The 16,997-nt window shown below is 39.2% G+C and overlaps 1 protein-coding gene across 1 annotated transcript in view; it reads left to right on the plus strand.

Moving 5' to 3' along the window:
• The first annotated feature begins 560 nt into the window (after positions 1-560).
• LOC124140566 (uncharacterized threonine-rich GPI-anchored glycoprotein PJ4664.02-like) overlaps positions 561-16,997 on the plus strand; it is a 50,831-nt gene continuing 34,394 nt past the window's right edge. Inside the window, exon 1 of the mRNA XM_046508208.2 lies at positions 561-887. Within this exon, the coding sequence (XP_046364164.2) occupies positions 797-887 (91 nt within the window). The 5' untranslated portion in view covers positions 561-796. The remainder of the gene's footprint in view (positions 888-16,997) is intronic.

Raw genomic sequence — 16,997 nt, forward strand, 5'->3', positions numbered from 1 at the left:
CCGCAAAGTAATCAGTTAATTGCTAATGACAACCTTGGCATGTTTATCGAGAAGACCGACTCACTATCCAGTTAAGCAAAAAGTAATCATGCTCACTGACTACCTCTATGTTCATTTTATAGCGGCCTTCAAGAGCGAGGCACAAATAAAAACTGCAAATATCAAAATGTAATTATCACACCAAAGCAAATGGCAAACTTGTTGCATCTGTCACATCAGTAAACATAAAGCATCGACCATGTAAGGCTCCTCTTCAAGTTGTGTTTGAAATATCGTCAATATTGACTGGGCGGTAAAGAGCAGACGACAACTGTTGCTTGTGCTTGTGACGTCAGCATCGTCTGTTCGCTTAAGCAGACGACACTGGATGGCCTGAGTGCAGAGGAAACTGATTTCACATACAGTTTCAGGGCTTCGTTCGATAACGACATGCCCAAAACCTGAATACATGATATACGCTGACGAGCGGTAGACACGCTACGCTTACAGCAGCCGGCGCCGTTCTGATTGGTTGGCCGAGGACCTCAAACAAAAAGGAACATCCTCGGCGTATAGATATGTCGACCCTCTGGCATGGTGTTGACTTCTACTGCATGTGTGTACAACGATCTGGGCGCTATGAACGAATAACCACCTGACCGAGCGTGCTTTAATGGAGTGATGTCGACATTTAAATCACGTTTACCTCTTTCTAAGTTCATTGTCAGTTAAACAATGAAAAAGATGGTACCTGGAAGTTGGAAAGTGGTGTGTGCTGCCTCTTGTGCATAGCTGCAGTTTACGGGACATTGTGATCATGGATTTTATTCTCCTTTCCGTGTATATCCTTACCAACATCTGCATCTCCCTGGGAGGGATGACACCCAAGACTATCATTATTGCATCAGGTAAGGCCAGCCGTTTCTGTATCACACCCTACAGTTCATGTAACATGTATTGATGGGGAACTGTTATTCACGTAGGATTAAAATGAATAGTGACCGTTCAACTTATAACAAATCTGCAACGCCAATGGAACTCGAGGTTGCATGTCCACTATTTCCAAAATGCTATTGTTTATTATTATATTCGGAACTTGCCCCAACGCGAAGCTATATTCTGTTCCAAATCAAGTTTATGTTAATTAAATGTTAATGCAACGGTATGATTTTGAATTTGAAATCATTGATAGCATTTTTGGAGTACTCGTTGCTTTCTAATCATGTAAGTCATTTTCACTGTTCAGGAATATTCGAATCGTCCTGTATGTTCAGAATACCCTAGAAGAGTTAAAAAAATGAAAACTTCATTTTTTTTAAATGACTGGTAAGGTATGCCTATGTCGTATATATACTTATTACCAATGGTACACTAACATGTATACGCTACCATATACTGTAGATGCATCTTATAGCAGTATATTACAACAGGTCATGACCTGGTTCGTTGAGTGCCGGTAGTATGGAATTACTGTGTACGTAGTTACCAGCATTCATTCGATCTTCAAATACAGATTCCGTTTTGTTAAAAAAACATACAACACACTGTATAATTGACACTGTTGTGTTGAACCATGCAGCGAAACACAAACTATTTAAAACTCTATGAAAAAACAAGCTTCAAATGCCATTTTATTGAAATCTTCTCTTTTGCTCGATTATTCGATACTGTTTGTATGAATATGACATGTGGTTCTTCAGCACGTTGGATATCAGTAAACATTCTACACAGGAATTTGGGGGATAGTTTGCTAAACAGACATCTCCGCTCACGTTAATAAAAACCCTCATTGATTGCTTCTATACTGTAGTGTCAAGGGCCTGTTAGTGATATTTCGCACTGGTTCATTGACAGTCTTCTCAAGGTAAACCAGGGGTCGTTACATGTTCAAGACCTTGTAAACACTTAACATTTATAAATACTTGTGCTCCTGATCATAGCAGCAACACATTGTGACATTGACAGCAGATAATGACTTGATACAATGTCCATGTATTTAAGGATGAACTGGGCTCGAAAGCCTGGTGCCCATGACTAAGGTTAGACACGGTCATCATACATGTGTAGACAATGTTCCTGTGTATTTAAAGTAATCGGTAATTGTAAAATGCAACTGGGTGTACTTACAAGCAGCAAGATCTGAAAGTACCAGTGTATGTACCGACACAATGTACTGAAAGAATTAAAAAGTGGAAATCCATGTCAACCGTGTATCTATTGATACAAAAGCTTCGAAATTCGTACCAATTTGAGATGTAGTAAAGTGTTGCTTTAAGACCAGATGAAATGCCTGAATATGCACTGCCTGTTTATAGTAACACCTGCTTGAGCATTTACCACCTCTTTATAGTAATTATCATTAGGGTGTATTCCACCGCTTTGAGGAAATACTTGCCTGAGCATATATAACCTCTTTGACGTAATACGCATCTGAGCATATACCACCTCTTTAATATGCACCTGAGCATATACCACCTCTTTAAGGTAATACTTGTTTCAGCATCTATCACCCCTTAAAGTAACCATTACCCACTGATAACTGGATGGGCTCTGAATAAAAGAAATGATAATTGATGTCAAAGTAAAATCCGAATACTGGAAAGTCATATCTGATTGACTGTTTGTCATAACCGATATCGTTAAAACCAAAGTTCACAATTTGACCCAGGTGTCAGTTAATGCTTTGCTTAAAGACATATGCATACTTATTTACCATTGATTCCGATTATGGCATGCGAAGAATTACCCACCACACACCCCACAAACCCCGACCCCCCCCCCCCCCCCCCCCCCATCACTCCATCCACATCCCACACCAACAGTCATAATGTTGAGGTTAATAATTTTCAATGAGTAATAAAAAATAAGCTGCTCGCATGAACTTTCCTCATTTTTAAACCTTTATCTTATTAATTCCTCCCTTTTCAAGACTTCAATTTGATAAATTCATTTTATGAAATTCCCACAAATCTTTGTTTGGTGGGCCTGGCAGATAACGTCATACAGTGCAAAGGAGGAAGCCAAAAGTTCCACGCAAAGCTCTTTAAACATTTGTGAAACTATCACGCTCATGTGTTCTGAAAGTTAAATAGCGTGAAGCGTCATTGATTTTTTAAAAATCTGAAACCTTTAATACAGACTGGACATCATCGTGATATGAATTCTCTAAAATTGAAATTATTTTGTTCTTTTGAAATGAAAAGCATCTAAAAACAAAACAGCATATGTAAGCATGTTTCAAATCTGTACAATAGGAATGAGACTCGTTTTCAAGAAAAGCTGTCAATGCATCCGGTTTCAACATTTAAAATTAATTTTCAGAACAACAGAGGAAGGGGTTATTTATGAACATGATATTAGCAATACAATCTTCAACACCACGCCCCTTACCGGTCACATTAACACGAAACAAGGATATACATTGTTCGGTTACCCGTACGGGTTCCTTCCGTTTGTCAGATTCAGGGAAATATCAGTTCAGACAATACGATACTGTTATCAAACTCTTTCATATCCCTGACGTTTCTGCTTTCTATTTTATGTATAAGTCTATGCTTATTCAGCGTATACATATGTATGTTAATGAACTGTTTAATTACATTGAAGAATGACGCGACATAATGAGAAATGTCATTTTAGTTTATATATTAATTAATTGAAATATTAATACTTTCGACAGGGCTGCCATAGTGCTGATTTCAAAGGGGAAATTAAAATATTGAAATTATGCATGCATGTAGACAATCTCATCCGAGTGCCTTTTGAAATTAAATATATCAACACCAGTCGATAAAAGTTTAAAACGCCGAGGAATGCTTGGTATCAAAAGCCACGCGGATGGAATTCGATTTATCATCAAAATTCCTTCTCCCACTTTTTCAGTTTGTGTAAACAGTAATAACCAGTGTCTTGAGTGTATACAGCTAACCGGCTTCTGTGCTGAGATTAGTGGTGTCATTTTATCAGGTTTTTGTGGAATTGTGAATGTCAATACAAGAACTGAATTGATTGTTTTAGAGGCGTTCGAGTACTTCCTTTGCACTGCTAGCGAATTGGTTAATGCTGGAAAATCGAAGTACTCGTGTGGCATGTAACATTTATTCTATACCAGTTTTAAAAATGCACAAATCATGCAAGTACATGTTGGTAGATATGAATAAATGAACGCGACGTTAAGCCCGATTTCCCCTCACGCCACCTCACCGACTGTCATATCTGTCACAAACACACGCGAAGGCAAGTCAAATGGTCAAATTCTATATATCCGGCAGCCACATAATGAACAGTTGTCCTACTTTTCTCATGTCTGTAACCGCGATGCTGAACACCAATGAGTGTCACGAATGACAGAGTCGTCTACAACGCCACAATTTGCTGTGCAGAGTTGCGTCCCTTAGACGTGTCATGATCCTATGGTCGTGGGTTCGAGTCCAAATTTAGCCCTAATTATGATCATCAGCATCAGGCCATTACAGCCATATCCGAACGCGTGAATTTCAGTAAGTGCACCACTTCTGACTTTCCTCTCACACCAAACGAACACGCCCGCCGTGATATATCCGCAGTACTCTACTCAGGGCATAACTCACTCACTCACACAATCGCACTTGACATCGCGACTCCACCATTGCAGCGTAGCGCATCTGTGATGGTGCACTTGTTATAGAATGGTTAAACAACATATCAGTTTGAGTTCAGCTCATGTGATGTATATTTCAACACTGTAAAACGATTACAACAGAGATTAAAAAGGGTTAAGAAAATTGAAATATGTGAACTTTCTCATTTAAAATAGACCGTATACAGAAACTTTACATGTTATGTAAGGTAAATTCCTTATGTGTTCTCCGAAATTTCCTGCCCTCCCAGGAGCGGTGGAGTAGCCTAGTGGTAAAAAGCGTTCGCACGTCTCCCCGAAGACCCGGGTTCGATTCCCAATATGGGTACGATGTATGAACCTATTTCTAGTGTTTCACTGTGGTATTACTGGAATATTGCTAAAAGCGACGTAAACTCCGGCTCATTCATTCACTCACTTCCCTGATCCCATTGTTTTCCAAAGGGTATTCAGGGTCAGGATATGTAACATATGCTTGTCCATAGAGGCGATTAAAGGGACATGGTGATCGTGCTGGGCGGCCTGGAACGTTGATCACAAAAATCAATCTCTGGATGTCAGGTTCAAACTTTATTATTGACAGGCCGACGTGATATCGATGGAATGTTGCTAATTTCGGCGTTAAACGTCAATTCAATAAAATAAACAATAGTATGAACTTTCATGGTACTGTCAGTAACTGTATTTGTAGCTAAGTAAAACTTGTCGAGTGAGTGAGTGAGTGAGTCGAAACCGAACCTTCCTCCATGTGACGAAGAGAAAGCTTTATCATCTAGACTATTCAGCGGGCCCGAAATGGTTATTAACCTCGTGCGATCCAGCGAATGCTTTAGATAGCATCAGTTGCAAATTGCACCAAGAGCAAAAGTTAATACAATCATATATAATGCGGAAGTATCACAAACGCACACGGCTTGAAGTGGGGTCGAAATACCAGTCATATGTGAACAGGGTGTACAGATCGGAAATAACAAGAGGTTTCCGATTATATTACTTTCCGCCACTGACATGTAGGTTTTTATCCCTACAGTTTCGTAAACTATGTAGAAACAGGGTGAAGCTTGTTGACTGGATTCTGTGTCAGAAATTGGAAATAATGGTACAAAGGCAGGATATGCCATGTTCACTGACACATCAAGTAGAAAATGCTTTCAAAACCCTTTCCATAATCATAATATATCTCTGCTGAAAAAATATATTGTACGATCCCTACAAAAAGGGATGTGTTTATGAATCACCATAAAAGTGTTATGACACCAGGTGTTCGCGAAAGGGTGTACGTATCCTGCAGAACCGATTGCACCAGTCACAAACACCTGCAAAGGCAAGTCAATCGTTCACCTGACACAAACATGTTGTAACCCGATTAGAAGATAATGTTTTACAACAAAAGCGACAAAACCCTATCCATTATCTTCACAATAATCTCAGCGTAACACGACACACCTTCCCACATAACAGGATTTGGATTTTATTCTTAGAACAGGAACGTTACAAGGCAAGATGCCCCAAATGATCACCAAAACAAAGAAGGATATTAAAATCATGATGAACAGAATACAAAATGAAGTATATTTAAATAACGACGAACAAAATAATGTGTGTGTGTTTGTGCGGTGTGTGTGTTTGTGCGGTGTGTGTTGTTGTGCGTGTGTGCGTGTGTGTTTGTGCGTGTGTGCGGTGTGTGTGTTTGTGCGTGTGTGCGGTGTGTGTGTGTGTTTGTGCTTGTGTGTGTTTGTGCGTGTGTGTGTGTGTGTTTGTGCGTGCGTGTGTGCGGTGTGTGTGTATGTGCGTGTGTGGTGTGTGTGTATGTGTGTGTACTTGCACCCGCGTGTGTATATTGTTACCACATGACGGTTATTTAATGTTTTATTCTATCCAATATGAGATTTTTAATTATTCACGTAGTCACCTCATCTCACCTCTCAACACGTACAAATAGTACTTTTTCTAATGCCAAAGCAAGATTTATGTGGATCTTAGCTGACATTGCTATGAGGTATCCCCATGTTTCTTGACATGGGAATGTTGAACTGGCTTGACGTATGCACTTTAAGGTATACGAATTATGTCAAATTATGTTTGCTCAAACACAGCTCCGCTCCGCTCAGTGCTCCCTGAACCCCGATTCCCGCTCCAGGAAAAATACGTCATGTTTCCCATGCATTTTATGAACGTGACTGCATCCGGTTAACCCTTGAAAGCTATGATACTTTATTGATGAGTTCACATTCAAGCCAAAATCTCATATGTCTACAAATGATGTCATATCCTTTGACTCTCTAATCGCAAAATGCTCACCAAACAACGTCTTGAAATATTTCCATTCCAATCGACATTACACTATGTTTTACAAAGTGCTCTACATGTTTCACCTATGTGTGCTTCCCTCTTCCCCTCTGCTGACACAGTTTCCGAAAACATCATATTGATCAGAGTAAGATGATGCTGTCTACTATCTATGGTTGTTGAAGCAACAAATATTTAGATACACTTCCCTTTTTTTAGTATTACGGGAAAAATAAACACTATTTGCCAATCTCTTTGTGTCAGTTTCAGACACGATATCTGCCAACGTGTAAACTTTTCATATCAAAACAGAAAACAATGTATGTAATTCAATTTCCGTTTCCTGTAATAGAAGCAGCTTAAGCTTAAATCTCATGTTATTTGTATTTAGTATTGTCACAGGAAATTTCTAACTTCCTATTTGAATCCTTAAAGATAAACAATCACAATCTTGCCCAATGCTTTTTTCACCCCCGTGACAATAACGTCTGGGACTTCTTCATTCTTACCCCCATCCCCACCCCACAGTATTCCCCAACAGTGACCCCGGGGCTGTGTGAACAATGATTGGGAGGGGTCGATGGCAGGAAGGTGGCTGGGGCAAACAGTCCTGATATTGGGATGTACAACAAGGATTTCTTCACACCCACATGCCAAGGTCTGCGTGGAATTTGAGTTCCCGTTGATAGGCGTGAAAGCTAATTTAGATGAGACCGTTAAGTAAAACAATGTGGTAACTACCGTTTCGACTGTTTAAGTATTTTCTGGAATGGCTGAGTTTATTTGATCAATTTCGTTACGGGTTGTTTAATTGGTCCGTGTCAACTGGTTGGGATAATGACTAACACCGCCACGAAAATAGTGGAAATGGGAAACGAAACTAGCAACGTTGACCGATTTTTAAACGTTTTTGTCGTGTATGTATCAACTATCCTTCATCAGTTCATATTGAACACACGTCAGTTGCGTATAACACCTTCTGTCTCAAATATCTTTCAATGAAGTCCAAATAGAACACTAATTAATTGCGTATAACACTTCCATAGACTTGTCTATAACGTCTTTTATGACACAATATACTAAACAATGGCTCATAATGGTGATTCTATACTACTCAAAAGAAGTTAAAGAACACCCAATTCTTTCATATTACTATAGTTAATCTGTCTTGGCATGTGAGATTAACTATAGTAGTATGAAAGAATTGGGTGTTCTTCAACTTCTTTTGAGTAGTATATATACAGCTAGCCCGTTTTTATCATTTAAATGGTTTGTTATCACTTTAAATGCAGATATCCCAGCCTCGCTGTGTTTGACTAATCACTTCGACTCCTGTGTGTTTCTGTGGGTCATGCGTGTGAATTGCAATGTTAGGAAAGTTAGGATTTCAGTCATGTTCAGAATTGGGGATACGGTGTGAATCTGGAAAGAGAACCACATTGGCTTCATCACACACATAACTGAGAGCGCCCAGGTCCTTTCAAATACACCTGATGCTGGCATGCCAAGATTTTAACCTCTTTGACATCGACGATAATCTTCTCTTTACACCTTGGATCATTTTGTATAGTTTCCTCGTGATGTTTTTCTTAACCGTACATGCACGGTTTGTAGATGAAACAATACAATTTGTAACATGAACATATTAATTATACTCAAAGTAAAATGTTACTGTGATCATTTTCTGATTGATCAAATATATATGGGTTTTTTTCAAATAGTATAAGTGTAATTCAAATTCCAAATGCTACTTTCAGATGATGCCTTGCATCTAATGTCGGTGCTGTAAGCATGAAACTATAATCATTGATTTTCTAAGGCAAATGAGTTTTTGAAAGATCCTTTCAAAGTCGAGTTGAACAATATGATTGGATTAACTAATTCCCAAGATTACCATAACTATTTCTGGCCATTCCAGTAACTCTATAATCCTAACATTTGCTAACATCACCTTAGCCTTAACCTTGACTCTTAAGCTATTGTTTGAGATTTGATGGTAATTTCCTTTATGTGCTTTTGGATTTGGTCAAACAATGACACTTTTTCCCCGACCTTCCCAGCTTCACTAAGAATGTAATTAGGGAGTTTGTCAAAAGCGCTCAACTGTTTATAACTGGTATGCAACTAGTAAGTCTGCTTCGGAATATCACACACGGGTAAACAGTTTGTTTGGCTCAACTGCCGTCGAGTGCCCAGGGGCCCATTAACCATTTGTTCAAATATCAACAAATGCTTTGTTTAAGACGGTGTTTTGTTATTGGCCAATTTACAGAGGGGTTTAGATGTTGGGATCCTTGAAAGTTTCGTCCTGGTTCCTCATTGTTCGCAGTTGTTCGTATATATTGTGTTTGCATGTTTGGGGCTAAGGTGAGCGAAATGAAAAGGAAATGCATATTGCACCCAGAGTCGCATAGAAAATGTGTTCAAGCACGCCGACTATTATCTCATCCTTATATAGGAATTACACGTTATTTTTGAACTAATCCTACTTGTATTGTTATCATATCATTAAATTATTATTGAAGTGATCTTTTCATTGAAATATGGTGTAGTAATATCGCAGAGAATAAATCCACACTGTTCTTTTTTTTCAAAACAGATCGTTCTATATATTCCTCTCTCAGTCCTGTGATGATTTCACATAAAATATTAGCACGGCCACAAAGGGTCGACCTGATCTATCCGTAAACATATCGCATTATGGCAAAGAAGCTCACTGCATCTAAAATAATCCAAGTCGATACGACTTAAGAGCTTCACCATGGCCTTTACAGAGACGCGTTACCTAACAGAATGCAAAGCCGAAATCCTCTTAGTGTTTGGACAGATGCGTGTACTTTGTCGGAAATAAAAACATATCATCAATTTAGGGCTATTTTGACACAGCAATAAGCTGATGACAATGGTTGTATTATTCAACTGACAACTTTAACTGATTTGCAAACAACTAAATCGGAACGTAATCATATTTCATCCGGGTGATTAGCCAGATCAAATTGTCATGAAAGTCGCGTGATCTGGACATCATATGTTTCAGACATTATAGGACGAAATGCTTTGATAATTTCTTAGCAAACCTCTATCTAACTTACATATCACCACGTCATGAATCTTTATCTCCTTTCAGTACATGGCAAATATGGGGAGGATAGGTTAGTTAACATGATTTCAATAATTAAGACGAATATGACGATGTATACGGGACTAATATGATACTTACATGCATTGTTTTAAGTGAAGCCATGTAGCTCGTTTAAGCTTGGTATTTGTACATTCATGTCGATAAAGAGGCCATGAAGCTCGTTAAAGCTTGGTATTTGTACATTCATGTCGATATAGAGGCCATGTAGCTCTATAAAGCATGATATTTGTACAATCATGTCGTTATAGAGGTCATGTAGCTCTATAAAGCATGATATTTGTACATTCATGTCGTTATAGAGGTCATGTAGCTCTATAAAGCATGATATTTGTACATTCATGTCGTTATAGAGGTCATGTAGCTCTTTAAAGCTTGATATTTGTACATTCATGTCGATATAGAGGCCATGTAGCTCTTTAAAGCTTGATATTTGTACATTCATGTCGATATAGAGGTCATGTAGCTCTATAAAGCATGATATTTGTACATTCATGTCGTTATAGAGGTCATGTAGCTCTTTAAAGCTTGATATTTGTACATTCATGTCGATATAGAGGTCATGTAGCTCTATAAAGCATGATATTTGTACATTCATGTCGTTATAGAGGTCATGTAGCTCTTTAAAGCTTGATATTTGTACATTCATGTCGTTATAGAGGTCATGTAGCTCTTTAAAGCTTGATATTTGTACATTCATGTCGATATAGAGGTCATGTAGCTCTTTAAAGCTTGATATTTGAACATTCATGTCGTTATAGAGGTCATGTAGCTCTATAAAGCTTGATATTTGTACATTCATGTCGTTATAGAGGTCATGTAGCTCTATAAAGCATGCTATTTGTACATTCATGTCGATATAGAGGTCATGTAGCTCTATAAAGCATGATATTGGTACATTCATGTCGTTATAGAGGTCATGTAGCTCTTTAAATATTGATATTTGAACATTCATGTCGTTATAGAGGCCATGTAGCTCTTTAAAGCTTGATATTTGTACATTCATGTCGATATAGAGGTCATGTAGCTCTTTAAAGCTTGATATTTGTACATTCATGTCGATATAGAGGTCATGTAGCTCTTTAAAGCTTGATATTTGAACATTCATGTCGTTACAGAGGTCATGTAGCTCTTTAAAGCTTGGTATTTGTACATTCATGTCGATATAGAGGTCATGTAGCTCTTTAAAGCTTGATATTTGAACATTCATGTCGTTATAGAGGTCATGTAGATCTTTAAGTATTAGAGTTCATGTAGTAGAGCGTCCGAGTGCGGAAGGTCCGGGGTTCGATCCCCGGCCGCGTCATACCAAAAGACGTTAAAAGATGGTACTTGTTGTTACCCTGTCTGGCGCTCGGTATACTGTGTCTGAGTGGGGTATCCATGTTAAACTGCAGCACGGTATCTCAGTGAGTTAGCACTATAAATCGGCGTCAGTCCAGACTAGTACAAGCAGACACACAAACACACACACACAAACACACAAACACACACACACACACACACACACACACACACACACACACACACACACACACACACACACACACACACACACACACACACACACACACACACACACACACACACACACACACGTTGCTATATAAGTGCAATAATTGGACGCGACGTTAAAACCCATTTTGCCTCACCTTGTCGTTACGTTTTCTTTTTCTGAAACAAACGTTTTCCTGAACTAATAGCTGTGCCATTTTGGGCAATAATAGTTCCTAAACATGGAGAGAATGTGGTACTTGCTCTACTTTTTAATTAACAAGTACTTGACAAGCAGGACCTCCAATTGTTGAATGTTAAAACTCTCTATATCGGGTCTACGGCAAGGAGATCGTTTTGTCCGGTCATTTCACTTGACAACGAGAAAATACTCAAGCACGTTTCAGTGAGGCAAAGGAGTTTAGGAATGCCTACTCACAGACTTTCAATGTCTTCGAAATTAAGAACTACAAATTAAGAAGAGCAAGTAAAATGAGGCAGTACCACTAAGACCATTCTGCATGACGCTTATATTTGATCTTTCGTGTGTTTGTAGGTATCCATAATATTAATATTTTAATATTTATTAAAAAATCCGTACATACAGAGGATGTGTGAAGCCCATTTCGTGTGCCCCCTACCCCCCAAAAGACAAAACAACAACAAACAAACAAAAACAACAACAACAACTGATATTACTGGAATATTGCTAACAGCGGCATGGTGATGATACCAGGTGTTCGCAAAATGATGAGCATATCCTACCCAACCGGTGGCACCCGTCACAAACACATGCAAAAGCAAGTCAATTGTTCACTTTGAAAAAAGGGAACATATCGTACAAGTCAAAATAGGGAATTGCATCGGACATCATTTTTTGTCTCTGATGGGTCAAATATGGAAATGTCCTCCACATGTCCACCACAAAACCTTTTGAAAGCTTTACTGAGGCCTTGAATGTTTTAACCTTGATCAAACAACTTCTTAGCAAGAGCCGTATGACGCTCTTTGAAAGACAAATGTGTTATATTTAAGTCATGAAATGTGTGTAGGAACGGTGTTTCTGGAGGTTACATGAAAACAAAATGCACAATGATGCAATGTTTAGTTATAGCAATACTTATCATCCACAAAATGGCACAATTTATTGCGTTTACGTAATGAACTTCCCCTTTCCATGAATTTTGTTTCATCCGAAGATTAAAATAATCTTATCAATTTCCTCATTTACATTCAAGTATAAACACTTGGTTCACGGTGGAGAGCCATAGCAGAAATATATTGGGCAGGGCGGTATGTCTGAAACTACTTGAGAGAGAGGTGTATTTGTCAGGAGCATGTAACGGCACATATGCACAATAAGACTCCTGTGTGAATTACCCGCTGTGCAAATACAAGATGGACGTCTTTGAAATGTTTGAAATAGTTTGCTGCAAAGGGATGAGGCTTTCCTTGAGAGATGATGATGAAAATACAGGAAACGATGGCAGCCATTTTTTTAAGAACCTGCCTGGTGTTTGTTAATCCACATATATGATGGAGACATTGCACGGACGGAACTCAAAGATAATCGCGTATGAATGCCAATTGTTAAGTTTTTGTACTCCACATTTGCCGTGCCATAACGAGATAATACCCTCTCCAAGACATCTACAATTCCACTGCAGTGCTTCGAGAGTAAGCCGTTCAGTTTTTTTAAAGTTTAGGACAAACACAACGCGAGGAGGAAATAGAAGATAAACTTGTTTCTCACAAAGCATAGTGCTTATATTTGTTTCGACACCTTATGCTTGTTTTGCTCTGAAGGAAGTTGTTTTTGCTCTATAATAAGTCCAATTTGTTACGCTTCCATCTCCTGGCACGTCTCGTCTAGCCACGCGAGCGGTGCCGATACTTCACGGTGCTTCCTCAATAGTGCAGCTAGTGTTTCCTTTATTTCTTCAATAAAAGCCCTCTTGTAATGCCGTGAGAACTACAATAGATGTGTATCGCTGTTTCCGTGGGAGAAATAGAGCTAGGTTAATTAGTGGCTCAGAGGAAATTACCAGGTTCTCCATCACGTGCATAAGTATCGGGGAATACAGTCAACATAATATCTAAACTTTGCTGCCGATAATCAGTTCATTTGAAGAAATCTTTACGCAATGCTGTATAAGGGCCGTAGTTGGTGAGCGAGTTATGTAACGTCCCTTTGAACAATACATTTCTTTTCTGTCATGCCATGTCAGTTATATTGGGAGGAAACATCAGTTCGTATACATTTAACATTTTTGTGAAATCAGTTGGTCTGGTGCTGACTGATCAAGGCTATTAAACTGGGCGGGGCGGTCGGGTAGCCTAGTGGTTAAAGCGTTCGCTCGTCACGCCGAAGACCCGGGTTCGATTCCCGACATGGGTACAATGTGTGAAGCCCATTTCTGGTGTCCCCCGCCGTCATATTGCTGGAATATTGCTAAAAGTGGCGTAAAACCATAACACTCACTCACTCACTTATTAAACGGGGTAAACATGACATTCGAACCATCGGAAACTGACAGGAGTAACTCTGCTCAGGGAGTGACGCCAATACAAGTGAATGACTTACAGTTTAACATAGCATCGGCCTTATTTCAGCCATCGTGCGACACGTCCATATAATGCAGGCAGTCTTTCATTTGTCATTACATGAAATGCACGTGTACAATCAGGCACACACTGATGAATTATTACTGTTTTGGCAATATATTGCTTGACACAAAAGTCTGTACACTATTTCCTTAATATTAATCCCACGCCGTCGGTGTAAGTTGACACGCAAGTCACCCTGCTCTGATCCTGTGCTCGAACGACACGCATTAGTTACTGGGGGCCTATTAAACATCGGAATCTGCGCGGGGGGGGGGGGGGGGGGGGGGGGGGGGGGTTGGGGGGGTGGTCTTGACGGATTTGGGAATTGAATCTGATGATCTGATGACCCTCTTAGCTGAGAGGGGGTGGGGGAGGTGTAGGAGGGGGTGCACTCTGCACGCAAACCAACGAGTCCATGTTCCATGGTTCCGTGGAAGTAGCATCGCCTGTGATTACAAAAATTCCTTAATCTTGAAGTGTGATCAGTCAGTGTAATGATATTGTACACAACTCTAAAGAATCTGCGATCGCCTCCGTGGTGACATGGATAGAATGCCTTCCCTGAGAGCGGAAGGTCGGTGGTTCGATCACTAGCCGTGTCATGGCAAACGACGTCAGACGATGGTACTTGTTACCCTGTCTGGTGCTCTGCATTAAGGGGCTAAAACAAGGACTTGTCGGCTAGGAGTCAGTATTCTGTGTCTGAGTGGGTTATCCATGTTAGCCTTCGGCGTGGTATCTGAGTGCGGTAGCTCTATAAAACCGATAAAGTCCATACAGGTACAAGAAGCCGCACGCACACGTGAATGCCCGTCGATATATCGGCGAAATGCTATTTGCTATACGTTGAACGTCATTTCACCTGACCACACCTTTAAGGAACCTGCAGTTCTTTTCTTTTATGGAGAACTCCTCTGTCACTGCCTGAGTGGGCGTGTATGGTATTGATGTGCGTGGTACTGGGAATGTTGATATGAGAATGAAATTGATTGTTTCAAAAGGCGATCAATTACTTCCTTTGCATTGCTAACGAATTGGTTAATGCTGGAAAATCGATATGCCCATATGTCATGTAACATTTGTTCGATTCTTGTCCTCGGTTTTAGCACAAAACATATATACATATGTACAAATGCAAAATAAACAAGTATTAAGTACACATATATATCGACTTCTTCTGAATTACGCAAATAACATACACAATATCCTTCAAAAATTAAAATTCGCCGATTTATGTCTGACTAAAGTTTGGAGATTTAACATGGATAATGGATAACAAGTGTTTGATAACATGAGCTATAGTCGAACTATAGTCTTACGACTAAACAATTAGCCAGGTCAAACCATGTTAACTACCCTATCACGGAGACACTAGGGATAGAAACGGTTGAGATACTCAACGTTAATTACACACCGATGTAACAAATCTACATCTTTCTGTGACAAATTGTTTTGGTGATTTGACACATTTCAGAGCTTTATTTTCTTTCTGCCACTGTGACCACACCCACAGACAATTACAAAATGTCCACACAGTAGGGCGTAAAACCCCTCCAACCGGCCGACTGGAATTGTTAGATGTAGTTCAACACTTCTCGTCATCATATTGTGCACAAACTAAATCAATATTCATTCCAAAATACACGTGTATATAAAAAAAACCCGTTGCGTTTATATACTGTTTCAGTATATACACAATTTAAGAGTTAAAAACCTAGGGTTAAATTGGGTGGTCGTTTAACAATTCTCGTTATCAGATTGTGCACAAACTAAATCAATATTCTTTAAATAATGCACATGTATATAACGAATCAAAACCGTTGCGTTTATAAACTGTTTCAGTATATACACAATTTAAGAGTTACAAACCCCGGGTTAAATTGGCTGGTCGGAGCATGTTTGCTAAGTCGCTCAAACATCTTTTGTTTGTCTCCAACACAAATTGTATGATGAATATTCCACGAACAGATACAGTTTACACTAATTACACAGACAATGTCGCACATCAACACGCATGGCATAGCCGAGTGACGTCGGCTATATGTAGGAAACGCCGACAGTCATTTTCTGGTCTTGCTGTGTTGACAGTTGTATGTACCTGCATGTGAACATCTGTTCCCATGAATTCCCTTCTCCCGCATTCTATAGTGTGGTGTACGTTTAGGGAAAGTGGAAATCAATGGCAGCATATATTTCATGTTGTAGGCGGCATGTGGTAGAGATTATTGATGTCTGAGAGATCGATGTCACAGCTTTAATGACAGCATGTTTACGCCTTTGATAAAGAAATCACAGCTCCATCCAACGACTCGATAAATGTGATGTAGTGTCTATATGCATTCTGGGTGTGAATTTAATGTAAAGGTTTATGTAGATTTGAAATTAAGCAACCCCCAGTTAAAGTGCACTGGCAAAAAACAACCCTGTTTAGTTTAAGGTTTTAATGATATTGTCTGAAGAAACGTTTTTTATAGAATATTCACCACCAAGATTTCATAATTGTCCAACTCCAAACATTACATTTGTGACTGTTGTTAGACTTTTCCGTTAGTATATAACCGATAATGTTTAAGTCTATGGGTCATTTTTCGATAATCATTGAGCTGAGGTGAAATATTCCAGTGCCCAACATTGAAATAGATATCCAGCTTTTGCTTGAACTTCATCCTTTAAAGGTAAAGTCCAACTATATGTGCATGCTTTTAGGATTTCCGTCTGAGGTCGAAGGCTCCCCACATCCTATAAAAAACCCCAAGCCAAATCCCTAATGTGAAAAAGCTTTGAGATTTGTACTAAGCTATCCCCAGGAAGGATTTCTCATAATCTTTATTTTCTGGTTTAATAAAGACTATTTGATTTACTATGTGACAA

The sequence above is a fragment of the Haliotis rufescens genome, unplaced genomic scaffold, assembly GCF_023055435.1.
Source record: "Haliotis rufescens isolate VD_foot unplaced genomic scaffold, xgHalRufe1.0.p SCAF_6, whole genome shotgun sequence".
Taxonomy (NCBI): domain Eukaryota; kingdom Metazoa; phylum Mollusca; class Gastropoda; order Lepetellida; family Haliotidae; genus Haliotis; species Haliotis rufescens.